The sequence below is a fragment of the Bactrocera tryoni genome, chromosome 5 (genome assembly GCF_016617805.1).
Source record: "Bactrocera tryoni isolate S06 chromosome 5, CSIRO_BtryS06_freeze2, whole genome shotgun sequence".
NCBI lineage: Eukaryota > Metazoa > Arthropoda > Insecta > Diptera > Tephritidae > Bactrocera > Bactrocera tryoni.
This window is the reverse complement of record NC_052503.1, coordinates 59409737-59428158: the sequence shown is the minus strand read 5'-3', so window position 1 is coordinate 59428158 and position 18422 is coordinate 59409737. Positions and strand designations below refer to the sequence as shown.

At 35.0% G+C, this 18422-nt stretch overlaps 1 protein-coding gene across 1 annotated transcript in view; it reads right to left on the bottom strand.

The window, feature by feature from the left end:
* LOC120776658 (4-aminobutyrate aminotransferase, mitochondrial) overlaps positions 1-15247 on the bottom strand; it is a 40429-nt gene extending 25182 nt beyond the window's left edge. The window contains exons 1-3 of the mRNA XM_040107527.1: positions 15018-15247; positions 14668-14786; positions 11933-12104 (exon numbers count right to left, since the gene is read on the bottom strand). Of these exons, the coding sequence (XP_039963461.1) occupies positions 11933-12104; positions 14668-14786; positions 15018-15069 (343 nt within the window). The 5' untranslated portion in view covers positions 15070-15247. The remainder of the gene's footprint in view (positions 1-11932; positions 12105-14667; positions 14787-15017) is intronic.
* Between the last annotated feature and the right edge of the window lie 3175 nt (positions 15248-18422).

Below are 18422 nucleotides of genomic sequence, written 5' to 3'. Positions count from 1 at the left end.
GAAACACTCAATTTTACGGAAGAAATGGCAGAAGGAAGCTGCACCCAGGCGTTTTTTAAAAATTGAAAATGGGCGTGGCGTCGCCAACTTATGGGCCAGAAACCATACCTCAGGAACTACTACACCGATTTCAATGAAATTCGATATATAATATTTTCTGAACACCCTGATGACATGTACAAAATATGGGTGAAATCGGTTCACAACCACGCCTTCTTCCAATATAACGCTATTTTCAATTCCATCTGATGCCTTCTCTGTATATACATTAGGAACCAATAATGATAGCGGAATGAAACTTTACACAAATACGGTGTTTGAAAAATATGTAAATGACGGATAATGAAATCTCGATTATCACTTTATCATGCGAGAGTATAAAATGTTCGGTGACACCCGAACTTAGCCCTTCCTTACTTGTTTTTATTTATTATTATTACTTTTTTTGAAAACCAGTAGCTGGGTTTACCCTTTTATCCTGGAGGGTCCTTTGGGTAGGAATCGAAGAATTGGGTTAGTTTATACTGCTTTTGCGTACAAATTTTATTAAATGATTTTTTGCACGGGTAACTCGAATTTGCATTAACGGCAGAGTTTAGCGGATGTTGAATGGTCAGCAGAATTCACAATATATTGAAGTTGATGATTGTTTATTTTCAATGATCAGCAATAATGTCGATCGATTCTAGGAGTTGCAGCGGATGTTTGTTTTAAAAAATGTCTGTATGTTGTTCAGCTTTAACAATGTTGCAATTAATTTTGCGACATTGTTGCAATGAATGTTGTTATGTTGAAATAAATATTTGTTGTGTTAACTTACTTATATAAGACATGTTTGCATTTATATGCAATACGCATGCACTCAACAAATAAAATATGCAATAATATAAACATATTTACTTATGTTTGGGCAATTGATTACAAAGTCACATACATATGTATGCACTTGAAAACAACCCAAACCATACAGCATAAACAATATAATAACAAATGTATAGCATTGTATAATTAAAAACAACCCCATGTGGTGTGCAGTACATACACATATGTATATTTAATTAGATAAGTAAGATTTCCAAAATAGTACACAAGGCTTAAAAATATCAAAATAAAATTCGAAAGAATAATTCTCAGCTTGGAGAAAACTTTCAGCGGAAAGGTTTGACTACATTGAGTTAATAACAGAGTTGTTACGACGAAAACATCAGAAACGTCCACAAAATAATTTTTGATGACCGTAAAAGAGAAAAGTGTCAGTAAAAAATATTTCGTTTGGGTTTTGCAATACAGAAATGAATAGAAAATTAAAATATTTAAAACAATTAAAATGCTTACTTCTGTTTTAGACGGAATGTGCATATTAACAAAATTTTGTGAAATTAAAAAAAAGAGTTCGGTCATGATAAGTGAGAGAAATAAACAGAAAGAGGAAGAAGGATGGTTTTTTTGTATTATTCCTAGAAATTAAGAGGATTGACCACAACATTTTTTTATATACACGCGATTGAAATAGAAGGCATCTTGTTTTTCGTACAAACATTTAATTTTTTCAATATTTTCGATTAAATTCTGTATAAAACATTTGTCGTCCTCCATTTTCAAATAAAACGAGTAAGGAAGGGCTAAGTTCGGGTGTCACCGAACATTTTATACTCTCGCTTGATAAAGTGATAATCGAGATTTCATTATCCGTCATTTATATATTTTTCAAATACCGTATTTGTGTAAAGTTTTATTCCGCTATCATCATTGGTTCCTAATGTATATATTATACAGGGAAGGCATCAGATGAAATTGAAAATAGCGTTATATTGGAAGAAGGCGTGGTTGTGAACCGATTTCACCCATATTTCGTACATGCCATCAGGGTGTTAAGAAAATATTATATATCGAATTTCATTGAAATCGGTGTAGTAGTTCCTGAGGTATGGTTTCTGGCCCATAAGTTGACGACGCCACGCCCATTTTCAATTTTTAAAAAACGCCTGGGTGCAGCTTCCTTCTGCCATTTCTTCCGTAAAATTTAGTGTTTCTGACGTTTTTTGTTAGTCGGTTAACGCACTTTTAGTGATTTTCAACATAACCTTTGCTTGGGAGGTGGGCGTGGTTATTATCCGATTTCTTCCATTTTTGAACTGTATATGGAAATGCCTGAAGGAAATGACTCTATAGAGTTTAGTTGATATAGCTATAGTAGTTTCCGAGATATGTACAAAAAACTTAGTAGGGAGCGGCCACGCCCACTTTTCCAAAAAAAATACGTCCAAATATGCCCCTCCCTATGCGATCCTTTGTGCCAAATTTCACTTGAATATCTTTATTTATGGCTTAGTTATGACACTTTATAGGTTTTCGGTTTTCGCCATTTTGTGGGCGTGGCAGTGGGCCGATTTTGCCCATATTCGAACTTAACCTTCTTATGGTGCCAAGAAATACGTGTACCAAGTTTCATCATGATATCTCAATTTTTACTCAAGTTACAGCTTGCTCGGACGGACGGACGGACATACGGACAGACGGAGGGACAGACATCCGGATTTCAACTCTACTCGTCACCCTGATCACTTTGGTATATATAACCCTATATCTGACTCAATATAGTTTTAGGACTTACAAACAACCGTTATGTGAACAAAACTATAATACTCTCCTTAGCAACTTTGTTGCGAGAGTATAAAAATGTTGTATCCGTTGACAAAAAGCGAAAACAGCTGATTCCGTACGGAAAATGCGACCAGTTTTGCATTTTCCTAAAGTAAATGACGTTTGAGAAAACTTAACGAAACTTGATGTAAAGTACATTATAGTTGCAAAATACAATTTATATTATGTATTTGGACAATTGCTTACGCTGGCTTAAGCTTGCTTATTCACATTATACAAATAGTTAAAAGATAAAAAGATATTAACTGAACATGTACATCATATCATTCATGAGCTCACTTCAAATGTAACAATCGGCTAGCAAGATTATGACGTCTGTATTTAGCAATACGCATGGAATAATTTTAATTGGCTACCATCGAAAAAGGAGGACAATCAACAGCGACTTACATAGTGGCCTGATTTAAAGAAAAATTGGGATATCTGGATTGAACTGAGTACACAGATTTCTGGCCCCCATAAGGATTTTGGTATTGCAGATAGGCGTAATCGAATGATTGCCACGCCTACAAAACCTTTAATGTCCCGTAACTAAGCACTCAATAAGATACAAAACTATTAGTAATATAGCGAATTTATTATATTTAATGTACATATCTTCTAATTCTTCCAACAGTGTGAAAATGTACGAATAGGATTATAATATAATACAGTGTAATCCGGTTATAATGGACTCCACGGGACCATGTCAAATTGTCCATTATAACCGAGTGTCCATCTAATCAGAATATAAAATTTTTAACTCAAAAAGTAAATTCAATGTGTTTTTTTATTAAAGCAAAAAAGTTTATGAATAAAAATATAAAATTAAGAAAATAATAAGTTTAATTAAGTCTTTTGAAAAAAGTCAGTGATTTTCTTTTGGATGAATGCCTTATTGGCAAAATCTTTTTATAGTTTGATTTCGAGTTTATTGAGCAAATTGATTGCATCTGAACTATTCTCTTTTTGTTGAAAATATAGCTTCAGTTTCCTAGAATAATTCGTAGCGTCTTCTATTTTTATTCTAGTTCCGGGCTGTACTAAATCTTCATCACCGGAGTCTTCTTCAAGCAGCTCTTGCAGAAAGTCTTGAATTAAGTCATTGTCTGAGTGTTCTTCTGTGGCTATAATATTCTCGTCAATCCTTGAATATTCATCAAACTTGCTTAAAACCACTACGTTATTAATTTCGATAATTTTGCTTAAAGGTTCATAGTCCTCCGGGGCGAAATCTAATCCATCAGGAATGTCTTTTACCAGACCAGCATGTCGAATACAGTTTCTTATGGTTTCCTTATAGACACTTTCCCATGCAACATATAACATATTGACAGCATCTAAAAGCCTCACAGCTTTTGTCGGGTTTGCTTCTTAAGGAAGGTCCATAATTTTCATCAGAAGCTGCTTTTTATAAGATTGTTTCAAGCTATTAATGACGTCTTGATCCATAGGCTGAAGAACCGATGTAGTATTAGGCGGAAGAAAATGTGGTTTAATGTTGTGAAGATGAACTTGAGGATGAGCAGGGCAATTATCTACTAATAGCAAAATTTTAGTCTTGGCTTTTATAAGTTCACAATCCCATTTCTTTAAATAGTCAGTAAAGGTCTGAGAAGTCATCCAGGATTTGTTGTTAGCACAATAATCTACCAGCAACGTTTGAACGTTTTTAAAGCATCTGGGGTTGTTATATTTTCTTGAAAGCAGGCATTGTTCAGAAACAGCGGATTGTATTAAATTGTATTTAAAACTTACCAATAACCAATAATTTCCGTTTTACCGTGCCCGATGCATTAGCACAAATCAAGGCAGTTATTCTTCGATAGACATTTTTCCACCACTGTATGTTTCACCTTTGATCTTATGTGTTTTGTCAGGCAGCATCTTATAGAAAATTCCCGTTTCGTCCACGTTAAAAATGTTGTCCATGAAATAATTGTTACTTATTGTAGGCCAGGTTTGTAATAGCCAGTCATTTGTAACACTTTGGTCCACAGAAGCCGAATCACCACAAATTTTGCCGAAGCAAATATTATGCCTCTTTTTAAATCTGTCTAGCCATCCGGAACTGCATTTAAAATTAGCACCGACAGCTTCTCCGAATTCATTGGCTTTCATCATTAGCATTGGACCACTTACTGGAAAATTATTGGCCCTTTTCTGCTGAAACCATTTAAACAGTAATTCATCAACTTGAGGATGTGTCGCAAATCTTATTTTTTTTCTCTTGTCGTTGACTTTCCAATCATTTTTAATTTTTTCCCGATTAATCTATATGTTCGAAACAGTCTGTTTTTTTAGGTTTTTGTTCAAGCAAATGTCAGCTTGGGAAGTTCCTCCTTCAATTTCGATTATAGCTTTCAGCCCACCGCAGAAGTTGTTTGCCTTCTTTGACTTATTTCCAAGAAAAACAGAACATTTTCTGCTGCAGAGACTGATTGTGTCTCTTGATCGAATTCGGGGAAGTACAAAATTTTGCTTTTTGCCAACTGATTGCCAACTTTGTTTTGAAATTTGATTTTGAAAGCTTCGGTTATAATGGACAAAATCCGATTTTATTGTCTATTATAACCGGAGTCCATTATAACCGAGTCTATTTTAACCGAGTTTTTTACATATGTTTGAACTGGGACTTGACAAAGAGGTACATAATAACAGAGTTTCCATCTTAAGCGAGTCCATTATAAATGGATTACACTGTATATCGGAATAAAACTTTAGACAAGTCTGTGTGAACTCAACGAAGATGCTCCTACGGCTGTGTACAGAGTATAATAGTTTTGTTCACCTAACGATTTTACGTAGATTAAGATTATTAAATGATCAGGATGACGAGAAAAGTTGAAATCCGGGTGACTGTCTGTCTGTTCGTCCGTCCGTCGGTGCAAGGTGTAATTGAGATATCTTGATGAAATTTGGTATGCGGGTTCCTTAGTTAAAATAAAATTATGAGTTCGTAGATGGATCGAACGTAACCGGCCCACTGCCATACTCACAAAACGCCATTAACCAAAAACCTATATAGAAATGTAGGAAAAAAATTTTGAAAAGTGGGCGTGGCCAACCAAAAGAAAGAAAACATTTTAATGAACGAGTAAGAAAGGGCAAAGTTCGGGTATAACGTATTTTTATACTTTTGCATCGTATTGCTACAGAGCTACTACTACTTCCTACCGAAAATATCGGTCTATGAAATATATAATTGAAATTAGGAGAGAATCCATTTTTGATAACAGTAGCAGGTGATCCAAATAGAGGTACTGTTTTTAATAGCCTATTTTTAACAGACACACGTGAAAATATATTCGATCGAATAGACCACGTCCAGCACGCAGTGGAGAAAATATTGGAGTCGTAGCTGAGAGTGTAAACGAAGAGCGAAGGGAAAATTATGGAAAAGATTGACCAGGACCGTCACAGAAGTAGCCATGACATCGCTAAAGAACTTAACATTCATCATCAAACGGTTCTGAACCATTTAAAAAAGGCTGGCTACAAAAATAAGTTCGATGTTTGGGTACCACATGAATTGACTGTGAAAAATTTAATGAACCGAATTAACATGGTAACAGCACACGATCAAATACGACAATAATGTGCGAAAAAGTTCATGGTCCAAGCTTGATGAAGCTCAGCAAATGGTCGCAAAGCCAGGATTGACGCCTCGAAAGGTTATGCTGAATGTTTGGTAGGATTGGAAAAGAATCATCCACTATGAGCTGCTCCAGCCTGGTCGAACGATTTATTCGATATTTTGCTGTCAACAACCGATGAGATTTAAGCAAGCAATAAAAAAAAACGGCCAGAACTGATCAACAGAAAGGGCGTCACCTTCCATCAGGACAACGCTAGACTCGGCAAAACTGGGAGAGCTTGGCTAGGAAGTTTTAATGCATCCGCCATATAGCCTTGGCCCAATCTAACTACCATTTGTTTCCTCCCTTAATGGAGTAAAGTTGGCTTCAAGAGAAGCCTGTAAAAATCACTTGTCACAGTTTTTCACTGAGAAACCAGAAAAGTTTTACACTGACAATGTTTGTTTATGTATGTATTATATACAGTTTATTCTGTCTTAGCATTGTTAATGATAAGCATGTTCAAAGATATTTGAACATACTGAGGAGAGAAAGTTATTATATTAATTCCAAGCGAAGCCAAGTCCTTCTTCATCTGGTGTTTCTAACGGAGTCGAGATCTTCCTCTGCTTCCCCCTGGGGGTACTGCGTCGAATCCTTTCAGAGCTAGAGTGTTTTCATCCAGCGTAGGCGGTGTCTTTTAATTCGCTGAACTATGTCAGTGTTGTCGTATATCTTGTACAGCTCATCGTTCCATCTAATGCGATATTCGCGGTGACCAATGCCCAAAAAACCATAAACCTTCCGCAGAACCTTTCTCTCAAAAACTCGAAACGTCGACTCATCAGATGTTGTCATCGTCCATGCCTCTGCACCATATAGTAACGTCGATTCTTTAGATATTGTCCTCTATATAGCAGAACGTATTCCCGTCGATAAGTTACTAATAGAGTTTGGTGTTTGTTCGTCGAGAGAGGAATATACTTTTCAAATGCCTACTCAGTCCGAAGTAGCATCTATTGACAAGAGTTATTCTGCGTTGAATTTCGACATTGTCGTTGCTGTTAACACTGGTTCCAAGATAGTCGAAATTATATACGAATTTTACGACGACTGTTTGTTTGATGACAAGAGATATTTTGACTTGCCCTCGTGCACTACCAGACCCATTTGCTTCGCTTCCTTATCCATTCTCGAGGAAGCAGAACCAACGACGCGGTTGTTGAGGCCAGCAGCTACATGCTCTTGAAGAAGATGGTACCTTCTCTATTTAGTTCCTCAGTTTGAATTATTTTCTCCAGCAACAGATTGAAGAAGTCGCACGAAAGAGAGTCGTCTTGTCTGAAACCTCGTTTGGTATCGAACGGCTCGGAGAGGTCCTTCTCGATCCGGACAGCTTTTGATATTGCTCAACGTCAGTTTACACAGCCATATTAGTTTTGGGGATGCCAAATTCAGACAACGCGGCAGAAAGTCAGTTTCTTTTCGTGCTGTTAAAGGCAGCTTTAAAATCGACGAAGAGGTAGTGTGTCGATTCTCTTTTCACGGGTATTTTTCAAAATTTGATTGATGGTGAATATCTGGTCAATTTTGGTTTTCTAGGCCTAAAGCCACGCTGATAAGGAGGTCCTCAATCTTTCACACAATACGTTTGATAGAAACTTGTATGCGATGTTGAAGAGGCTTATCCCAAGGTAATTGGCGCACTTAAATTCCAATCGTCGGGCATGCTTTCGTCCGACCATATTCCACAAAGAAGCTGATGCATGCTCCTTATCAGTTCATCAGTCATTAGATGACCTCTGGGAGTTCTACATGAGTATGCTCGGGACTTGAAACCCTCTGTTAGTCGCCGCATCTTTTCGTAGAATTTTTAAGCATTACCCCTGTCGGCCAGCTTCACGTATTTCCGCCTCTCTCGTTTTTTTCTGCAAATACGTCTCGCTTCCCTCTTAATCTTTCGGTATATAATTATTTTAAGAAAATATGCTATATAAGTATATAAATGCATGTTTAACAAATTTAACTTTCTTAAATTTAGTTCTTTTCAGTTCGTAATATCGATGCTTTTTTTTACTTTTCATCCTCCATCAGCATCAGGGCGGGAACGCTTTTTTTGATTGGGGTACCAGAATCATCCAAGTCATCTTTTGCTGTTATACTACTAGACCTTAAATTTCACATCGTCAGTTGGCTCTTCAGCAGGTCGATCAAAGTCCTGTGTTATATCTATGACAACATAAGCAGCCGGTCGTCGTATCTTCACACCGCGTTTACAACTCCAATGCAATTGGTGGATAATCCTTTGGGGCAATGGACACGGTCAGATATATGCTCGTAGTCATCAATTTATCAGCTTGTTTATTGAGAATTTTGGAAGGCCTGATTAGATCTTGCTTGCTAAAATAGGCGCGACATTTTCCATTTTGGCATCTTTTCGTACCATACTTGTTACCTGCTCGCCCTCATCTGCGTAATCTTCTTCTTCCCCAGTTAGATTTGGTTTTTGATCTTCCTCTTTTCGCTCATATGTTTCATCTCATCGTCCTCATCTTTGAGCATTTCAATTTTAAAACCAGTTTCCCCACATTTCTTCAAAATGTGAAGCCGGGCGAGAAAAGTCCTTAGTTATTTTCCCATTAGCATCTTTAAACATAGCCGCTTTTTTGCTTTTTCTGCAGTACCATCCAAATTCTTATATTTGTTTACAATAACCAATTTTTCAACTTTAAATTCCTGTAGCTTAGAATACACTGATTATGTTGTCTTTAATTTTTTTTTTATTTATTTATTTAACGCCAAGCGGCACTATACATCTAATAACAATTATAATGCTAAATAAGACAACAGGCTTAAACATATAAAATTAGGAATTAAACTCGTGACCTAGTTCGTATGCTAGTATTTTAATAAAGCTTTTTTAACGATCTTTCTGAGGTTCTGTAGAGACCCGCTGAAGAAGTTGATGTCACCGTGCAAAGAGTTTACCAATCTACAGATTCTTTCCTTTGGGCCATTGATTACATAGTTTTTGTTCGATCTGCAAGTTTTCAGGCTCCTCATCTGTCTAAGGTTAAGCTCATTTGGTACGATTTCAAAGTCTGCAAGGATTTCTGGGGCATTAATTAATCCATTGAGGATTTTGAATAAGAAGATGAGGTCTGCTACCTGCCGTCGAGATTTCAGGTCATTTATTTTCAGGATTCTTTGGACGTCTTCAGTTGAATTGATATCGTTTCTGTGTCTGTTATGAAATAGCAGCGCTTTGCAGAACTTGTGCTGGATTCTCTCTACTCTGTTGATCATTGAGTCCGTGAATGGGGACCAAATCACTGTTCCATATTCTAGAATAGGTAGCACTATTGCTGAGAATAGGCAGGTTAACGAGCAATTGTTCTCAAATTCCCTACACATCCGATTAATCAACCCTAGTACTTTGTATGCCTGCGAAGTAATGTTATCGATGTGTTTCTTGAAATTTAGTCTTCTGTCAATAGTTATACCCAGGTCTCTGATGTCTTCAACTTCCGTGAGCCTTTGGTCGTTCAACGTGTAGGTTGAAGGTACCTGCGTATGCGCACGGGTGAAGGACATCACTGCGCATTTTTTCACATTCAAAACAAGTTTATTTATCTTACACCAGTTATACAGCTCATCTATATCGTTTTGTAAGATGTGAATATCAGAAACGGTGAAAATTCTACGAAAAATTTGGAAATCGTCAGCGTATAATAAGTACTCAGACTGCAGTTTCCTCCCAATGTCATTCACAAATATGTTGAAGAGTATGGGTCCAAGGTGGGATCCCTGGAGAACACCAGATGTGACATCATACTCATCTGAAATGTGTCCATCGATTCTTACTTGTAACCTTCTTCCTGTTAGGTACGATCTGATCCAGCGTAGTGCATTGCAATTCACTCCATAATTTTCTAGCTTCATCATAAGAGTCTCATGGTCCACTTTGTCGAATGCCTTGCTAAAGTCCGTATATGTATATTGAATGAACTGGAATACCACTGTCCATGGCCTTCAAGATGTAGTTGACATACGTATATAAGTTTGTTGTAGTGGATCTGCCACCAACAAATCCGTGCTGCTTAGGAGAAATGATATTTCGGAATGATGATATCAACTGAGGCAAGACAATTTTCTCAAACAGTTTTGCTAATGCAGATTGGATACATACAGATCTATAATTGGTAACGTCAGATCTTGGGCCGTTTTTGTGGATGGGACTGATGAACGACGATTTCCACGCCGATAGAAAGGTTCCGTGATAAAAAGACTTACTGAATGTGATAGGTTCACAGAGCCCGACAGCACAGTTGCGTAGAAATATATTAGGCACACCATCAGGTCCTGCTCCTTTTTTTGGATCCAGAGCCAACAGCTGCTTAAAAACTTCATTGAAGTTAGCATAAAATTCATTTAGCTCCACGTTTCCTACAATGTCAGCAGATTGATGATGACCAACTCCGCTGGGGCTCATTGTATAGGTGTATTTGAAGTAAGATGCGAAGATATTACTAATCTCCTCACCCGAATGAGCGGTTAGGTCATTCCATGTCATGGTAGCTGGGACTCCCATGTCGGTACCCCTTTTGTTCTTGACAAACCTCCAGAATTCATTTTTGTTTGAAGAGACTAGATTTTCCACTTTATTAATGTATGACTTGTAGCATATTGCACTTAATTTCTTGCATTCGAGTCTCAGTTGGCTAAAACATCTATAATTTGACTTAGGCGGGTGATATTCATCCACAGTTGTGAAAGCAAGAGTTTCGTTGATTGAGAGATCCAAATTACTGAAACATAAATCCAACAGTTTTCCCCGTTTTTTTCATGGAAAATTGTATACCTAAGTTCTATGAAAACCCCTACTGTCAATAACTAGGACAAGGTAACTTTTACCTCCGAGATGCTTTGAGACATCTTTACAGGAACCGCGCTCAAAGTTTGGTAATGGGCGTAGCACTGCCCATATTAGGTTAAATCCCAGACCTCGTTAACCGCTCGACCGATTTAAATCAAATTAAATATGCAACATTCCTATATCACAGTGCGGAAACGGTTGAAATCAGACTACAACCACGCCTACTTCTTATATAACACAATTTTAAATTCCATTTGATTTCTTCACTTTCCTATATACAATGTATTTAACGGAACAAAACTTTGCATGTATAATTCTCTTGAGAGAATCCTTTCTTGATAATAGTATATCTGTGTATCTAAAATATATATACCTAATATAAAAATTTTCGAACTTCCCGATGACTTTATACCGCATATATCGGCCAAAATGTGAGTTATCTTAATAACTAATAACGGTGCATTTTTGTGCACAGAATGAATAAAATCTGGTAAAAACTCACCGTAGACCCCATATAACGAACAAGCCTTATGTATCTGAAAGTATTACCCCGGCAATAAACCTTATTATACCCGTACATAGCCCTTCCCTACTTGTTTTTTGTTGATTTTTTATAACTTGAAAAAACATTCATTTCCATTCAATAATACAAATAAATAATCTAGAAATACAATAAGCATAATTTAAAGTCATGAATGCATTATCAAAAACTATTCTGAGATAAGTGCGATAAGTGGAGGCAGTTGTCCGCTTATCACGATTTACTTAGTAAAATTTTATTTAACTTGCTTAAACATCATCGATAATAGCAGGTATTTGTACGTTTGATACTCACTTTTTAAATTTTTATCATTTTGGAAGACATTCAAGAGGCGGGGATGATTGTAACCCAATGGCATTGATGAAATTTGTGTATAGACATCGAGCAAAGCATTGCCATCGACATCAACCAGATAGTTTCCAATAGATTTTTCAAAGTCAGCGAAAAGCTGAACAGTTTCGGCATTCTGAAGAAGAACATAAAGATATTTTGTTGAATAATGTAGAAATATTTACTTCATTAAAACATATTGTTTGTGTATCTGATACTAATAGGTCAGAACTTTTAAAGAAATTTATAACTATACCCTATTTTTCTTGGTGTCGAAACTGGGGTTTATGGAGACATTTTTTCTGAAATATCCACTCCACTCACTTTACATATACGTCACAAAATAGGCTCCAACGATTTATCAACATATTCTTCCTACTTCTTTGTGTTATGAACTATTTCATTTTAAGAAAATATGGTTAACATATATCAGAATTGAAAAAAATATAGACGGGCTTCAAAGCGGATATAAATATGATTGGCAATGCTGTACTATCTGAATATGATGTCCATCCCTGTCAGTAATGAAATAATTTAGAAACATGACAAATAACGATCGGTTTAATTATCTAACTAACGACTACTAATTAAATATCACTCTAAAGCAGTGGTGCGCACGCCTCAATACTACTACATTTTACGTATGCGCCGCACAAACATTGCTATAGATTTTCGTATGTACCTAGCGTACGTGTTCAGCCGCTTTCGTGTGCGTGTGATATTTTTCGCAGTAGCAGAATTATCAGTCAAACACGCGTGTTTTAATTTTTATTGCGTTGAGCGCCACTGCTCTAAAGGTTATAAAAGTTATACTGAACCAGTTATTTATACTGTTTGGTTTTCGAAAACAGTTGTTTTTAAATGTAAAAATTATCTATGAATTTACATAATTGCCTACGCAAACAAGGGCAAGTTGTTTATGCAAATAATAATAACAATAACGGTTGCAATATATAGGTATGGAGGTTCTTTTTGAAATAAGATCTATTCAGAGGTTTCACACTTCTCGGCACTCGGAAAACACGAATTATTTGAAAAGCTTCTTATAAATATTTTACGATTTAGAATGAAATTTAATGAACTCAAAAGTTTAAAAATGTTTAAAATGACAAAAAAGAAGGTTTTGAATGTCGTTAGTATATTAAACTTTACAAAAAATAAGTCAAACATCAATAAAAGTATCGAAACAGAGCTTATGGTACCCATGCACGATATGTGTGAAATCTCTTGCACAAAGAAGAGAAACCGAAATATAGTTTAATCTTATCCCTTATACCTATTATGAGAAACTTTAAATGACTATATGATATATCTTAACAAAATTAATAATAAGAAGAAAAATCGTTAGCTTTGGTTGTACCGAAGCTACAATACCCTTAACAAATAATGAAATTCATATACATACATATGTATGTACAAGAACTTAAACTTGATCGTAAAAGTTTGTATGGCAGCTATATGCTATCCGAACTAAAAAATGTTGTCGAATATTGTAACATTGCCTTGGACAATAATCCACACCAAATTCCTTTTCATTTGTATGGCAGCTCTATGCTATATTGATCCGATATCGGCAGTTCTGACAAATGAGCAGATACTTTGAGAAAAAATTACATTTACAAAATTTCAAAGCGGTATCTCAAAAACTAAACGACCTATTCGGGTATTAAAGTACATATAGACAGCCATGGCTAAAACAACTCAGTTTCCTTCTGGGAATTACAAACTTCAAATTTAATATACCCTATTATTTTATTATTAATTTATTTATATACATACATACATATATGTATATTGTGAAAGTTTTATTAAACGAACGCTTAAGTGAACATCTCCATTAAGCATGTAGATTGGTAAGTCCCAACATTGTTTGAAATCTATTAAGCGGACAGAAAGACCAGTGCCCGTTTTTTATCTAATATTGTCAATTATTGTTTCTATTTTTCGTTCAAAAAAGAAACGACAAACTACCTTAAAGATTACTTTTATATTTTTTCACAGTTATAATACGTTCTCCCCGCCAATAATTAATGAAAATCAATTAAAGCGAAATACATATTTGCTTGAGTACCTGCATTTAAAGTGACCCCTTAATGAATTACTGCACTTACACACATTTTTTGCCTTCACACAAACGAAATACATTTTTATATATTAAAATTATATGTCACGTTGTTTGTCCGCAATGCACTCCTAAACTACTGAACCGATTTCAGCAAAATTTAGCACACTGTGTTCAGTTCGAACCAACATAGAAGATAGGATAGTAAAAACAATTCTTAAATAAAAAATACAGGTTAAAGCTATAGTAAATGGACACTCTATTAAGCGGACATCTCCATTGGCCTGTCCCACAACTCTATTAACTGGACAGATTATATTTTCCAATGAAATTTATTTGTATTAACATATTCAAAATTAAACCTCAGGTACAATTTCTTGGATTCTTATATCGACAAAAACGTTTTCGCCTTTTTTCGTAAGTAAAATTTTCACTATATTGAATAGTTTATAATATTAAATGTATACCACAGCAACGCGTGGCCGGATCCACTAGTATGTATGTATATTCAAATTTTTGTACATTGTGTGCATGGAATATGTATGAGCATATATACATCAGAGCTCATCAAATTGAATGATTATTAAGTGGCAAGTGGAGTACCAAATTTGTTTATAATAAGCATTTTCAGACTTACTTGTACAGCGCTCAATTTACCCTTCAATTCCAGTGATTTAGGACCTGGTATTGTTTGCGTTTTAACAGCTGGGGCTGCAGGTTCCGCCAGGGTAGCATAATTTCTAGGATATGCAAAACCTGCGAAAACGAGGATACAATAAATATGGTGGGAATGCGAAATAGGGCAATCATTTTACTATATATGTATGTACATATGTATGTATGGTACTCATACATAAACATATGTATGAATTTCATCGATTTTGACAAAACACTTTTCACGCGAGTTTTTTTCATATATTTAAACTCACTTTTTTATATATTTATATCACTCATTAGCCTGTCGGAATTAGCGACATAATTATTTACCTCTAAGAAAAATGCAGTGCCTTGACATTGCCGATGCTTTCAGGAAACTCATATTTATTAATTAAATGAATACTTCAAATGCGAAAAAAAAAACATTAAATTAATGCTGATTTTGTTGTGTCAATAACTGTGTTGTGTGACCGTTGCTACCGGTGCGCACTTTAAGAATCAACGTTAAAAAGTACTATGAAAGAGCAGCATCCAAGGCGAATGTTATCGTGGTCGGCCCGTACTGGATTGTGCGCACAATTTCGTTTTGCGGAAATTTTACGCTCCCTAAAAGTGGTTATTATTAGGGGAACGCGAGTAAATGTTAAAGCTTTACGTACAGAAACACATACTGAACTATACATACACACATTCACATATGCATGGGGTGGGGACATGTATTCAATAACAATAAAATGCGACAGCGGCGATACCGCCATCATTGCACTACGAGCATTCCCACCTAAACGAACAACTTGTTTGTTATTTGTAAATTTACCATCGCAACGACAATACACAAATTTAGAAATGAGTATCCAGCACTAGTGTATATATATACATACAAACATATCTACATTCAAACATAAACCACAGGGAAATTTTTGGATGAAGTGCTGAGAACGACACATGTAGCGCTCCAAATGAGAAAGTGAAAAGAAAACAAAAAAAATGTTATCATATGCATAATAAACATTAACTATAAATTTTATTCTTAACAAACATATATGCATATGTACATATGTATGTACGTATATTTGTTTGCAGAAAGTTTATAGATACTTCTTAATTCAAATTTAAATATTTAAACTTTGGATATAGCTTTTACTATGAGTTTAAGATAATAAGTTCTGAGGTACTATCCTGATAAACAGTTATGGAACTACAATGAAGTTATAAGATTCGAACTTTTTACTAAGCAAACTAATTATATATGTATGTACATAGCTAAAAATGCATATTTTTCTAGGTTAAATACTTTATTAGAAGTTATATTTGAATTTGAAGTTGATCCGCCAAATAGTTTCGGATATATGTATGTATGTACATATGAGCGTTTTTCTAAAATTTTTTTAACTTGATGTAATTGTCTTTCAACACTTATTTTATTTTATTCTCGAATCGCTGTTTTCAGAATCGGTGATCGACCTGACATTTTCATACGACCTTTTTAGATATACTTGTCAAGTAATGATCGAAATAATAAAAATTTCAATAATAATTTCGATTATTTAAGCCACGCTGAAGTCTTTCTTTAAAGCCCCTATTTTATCAAAAATCAAAATTTTTACTACTTCTTCGATCACTAATTTTTTTGGTATTTGAATTTAAGACAATTTAAGCAGAAAGTCTTCTTCCTTTTTTCGAAGGTCTTTCTGAAGATCGGCTACGGTATTAAGGGATCCCATATTTTTCTAAATGAATAGCCAATTATTTAAGTGCATTGATTTCGTAAATGTGCATTATTTTTCTTTTTTTATAAAATTAAATGCCTTTTGAAAAATTACAAAAAATCAGTCTTTGCGGAGAATGATTCCAGATTATCACATCAAATGCATATTTGTATTTGTCTTGTGGGTCGTCCTTAAAGTTAACTCCGCTTTTTTCTTCTATACAAAGTTTCCTAAAAGAAACACCCTGTTCTTTTAAATCAGAGTTTTTTCTTAATAAATTGTCATTCCATGTTAGGATTTACTACAAGCTTAGTGGCATACCTAAATAAAAGCATTTAGCGGCGCGTTTTTTACCACTCACCGTTAACACTGTGGCGGCATCCGTAAATAAAACAGCAACTTTACGTTAAATCCTCAAAGAACATAACACACTGGTTGACAAATCTCGCTAATTTTTGGCATCATAATTAAGGACAGTTGTACCAACCTAGGAAAAAATATTTACTTGTCTTCCATATAAGCGGGAGATGAGAGAGGTTAATGAAGTATTCCCGATACTCACTTGAGTATGAGTGTAGAAATTTATGTATTCAAGAGGGTGGATTAGAGAACGAATTATTTTTCGACTAGTACGAGCTCGCTTCATACTACTAGAAAGGGTATCTCGTTTTATTTTTAGGAGCTTAAAAGCTGTACAAAAAAGATCTCATACGATTTTTTCGTAAACCTAACCGTTTAAGAGATATTAATGGTTGAAGTTTGATTATTTTAAAGAATTTTTTTATTACGAACTTCATATTTCAATAAAAACAAATATCATTTTAAATCGGAATAATTACCGATAATTAATTAAGTATAATTTTTCGATTTAGTTAAACGTATACGAGATATTCCTTTACACACATCAATTCATACTACTTGAAAAAATATTTTGTTTCATCGAAATTGAAAACTCTACAAAAAAGTCTCTCGCGATTTTTTCGTAAACTTAACTGTTTAAAAGATATTAACGGTTGAATTGAAAAAGAGTCAAATCGGAAAACTCACAGATTTGTAGGTAATTTATAGCTGTACTAAATGGTCTCTTATAATTAAAAAAGATATATATATATAGTCATGGACAGAGAAATAGCACAATTTCAAAATAAGTTATTCAAATAACTTTTCAGTTTTATCAAGTAAGTGAATCTTAACAATTTTCATGATAGTGTATGGCATGACTTCCACAACTTATAACGGTAAGCGTATGACGTTATCACGTCTACTATTTTGTTGACATTTTTTTTGTTGTTTTACTCGGACAGTAACGAAGTTTGATTAGTTATGCACACTTTTAGTTATTTCATTATTAATAAGCAATCGTGCAAAAAATACGCTGTTTTAACAATAACTATAAAAAATTAACATATTTTGAAAATGGGTAGAGATATGCACTGTCTTCCAGAAAAAAGGATTGTAATATTTGATCCTTACAAAAAAAGCAAAAATCCAACTCAAAGAAGAAAAGGACATTAAATTTTGGAAAAGGGTTCTGTGGAGTGATGAAACTAAGGTGAACCGTATCGGATTGGATGGAAAACCATTTCTCCATCGTCCCAGTTGTCAGGCGTATAACTCCACATAACTAACGGCGGAGGTAGCGTAATGGCCTGGGGAACGTTTTCCTAGTACGGTGTTGAACCACTGGTAAGGATAGATGGTAGAATGGACCAATTTGCATATCTAAAAATTCTCAAAAATACCATAGAACTATTCGATTTGGAATCGATGCCAGTGAATTGGATTTTATGCATGACAATGATCCAAAGCACGCAGCTGAAAGTGTGAAGAACTGGCTCACTGAAGAAAGTATTGACGTCCCGAGGTAGCCAGCCCAAAGTCCCGATGCAAAAAATTGAAAATTTACAGAACGACATTAAGGTACAGATTGTCAAGAAAAATTTCAAAAATTCGACAGAATCTTGTACTGAAATCAAGGAGGCATGGTACGCATTCCAACAAAGGAGGTGTCAGATATTATTGGAGA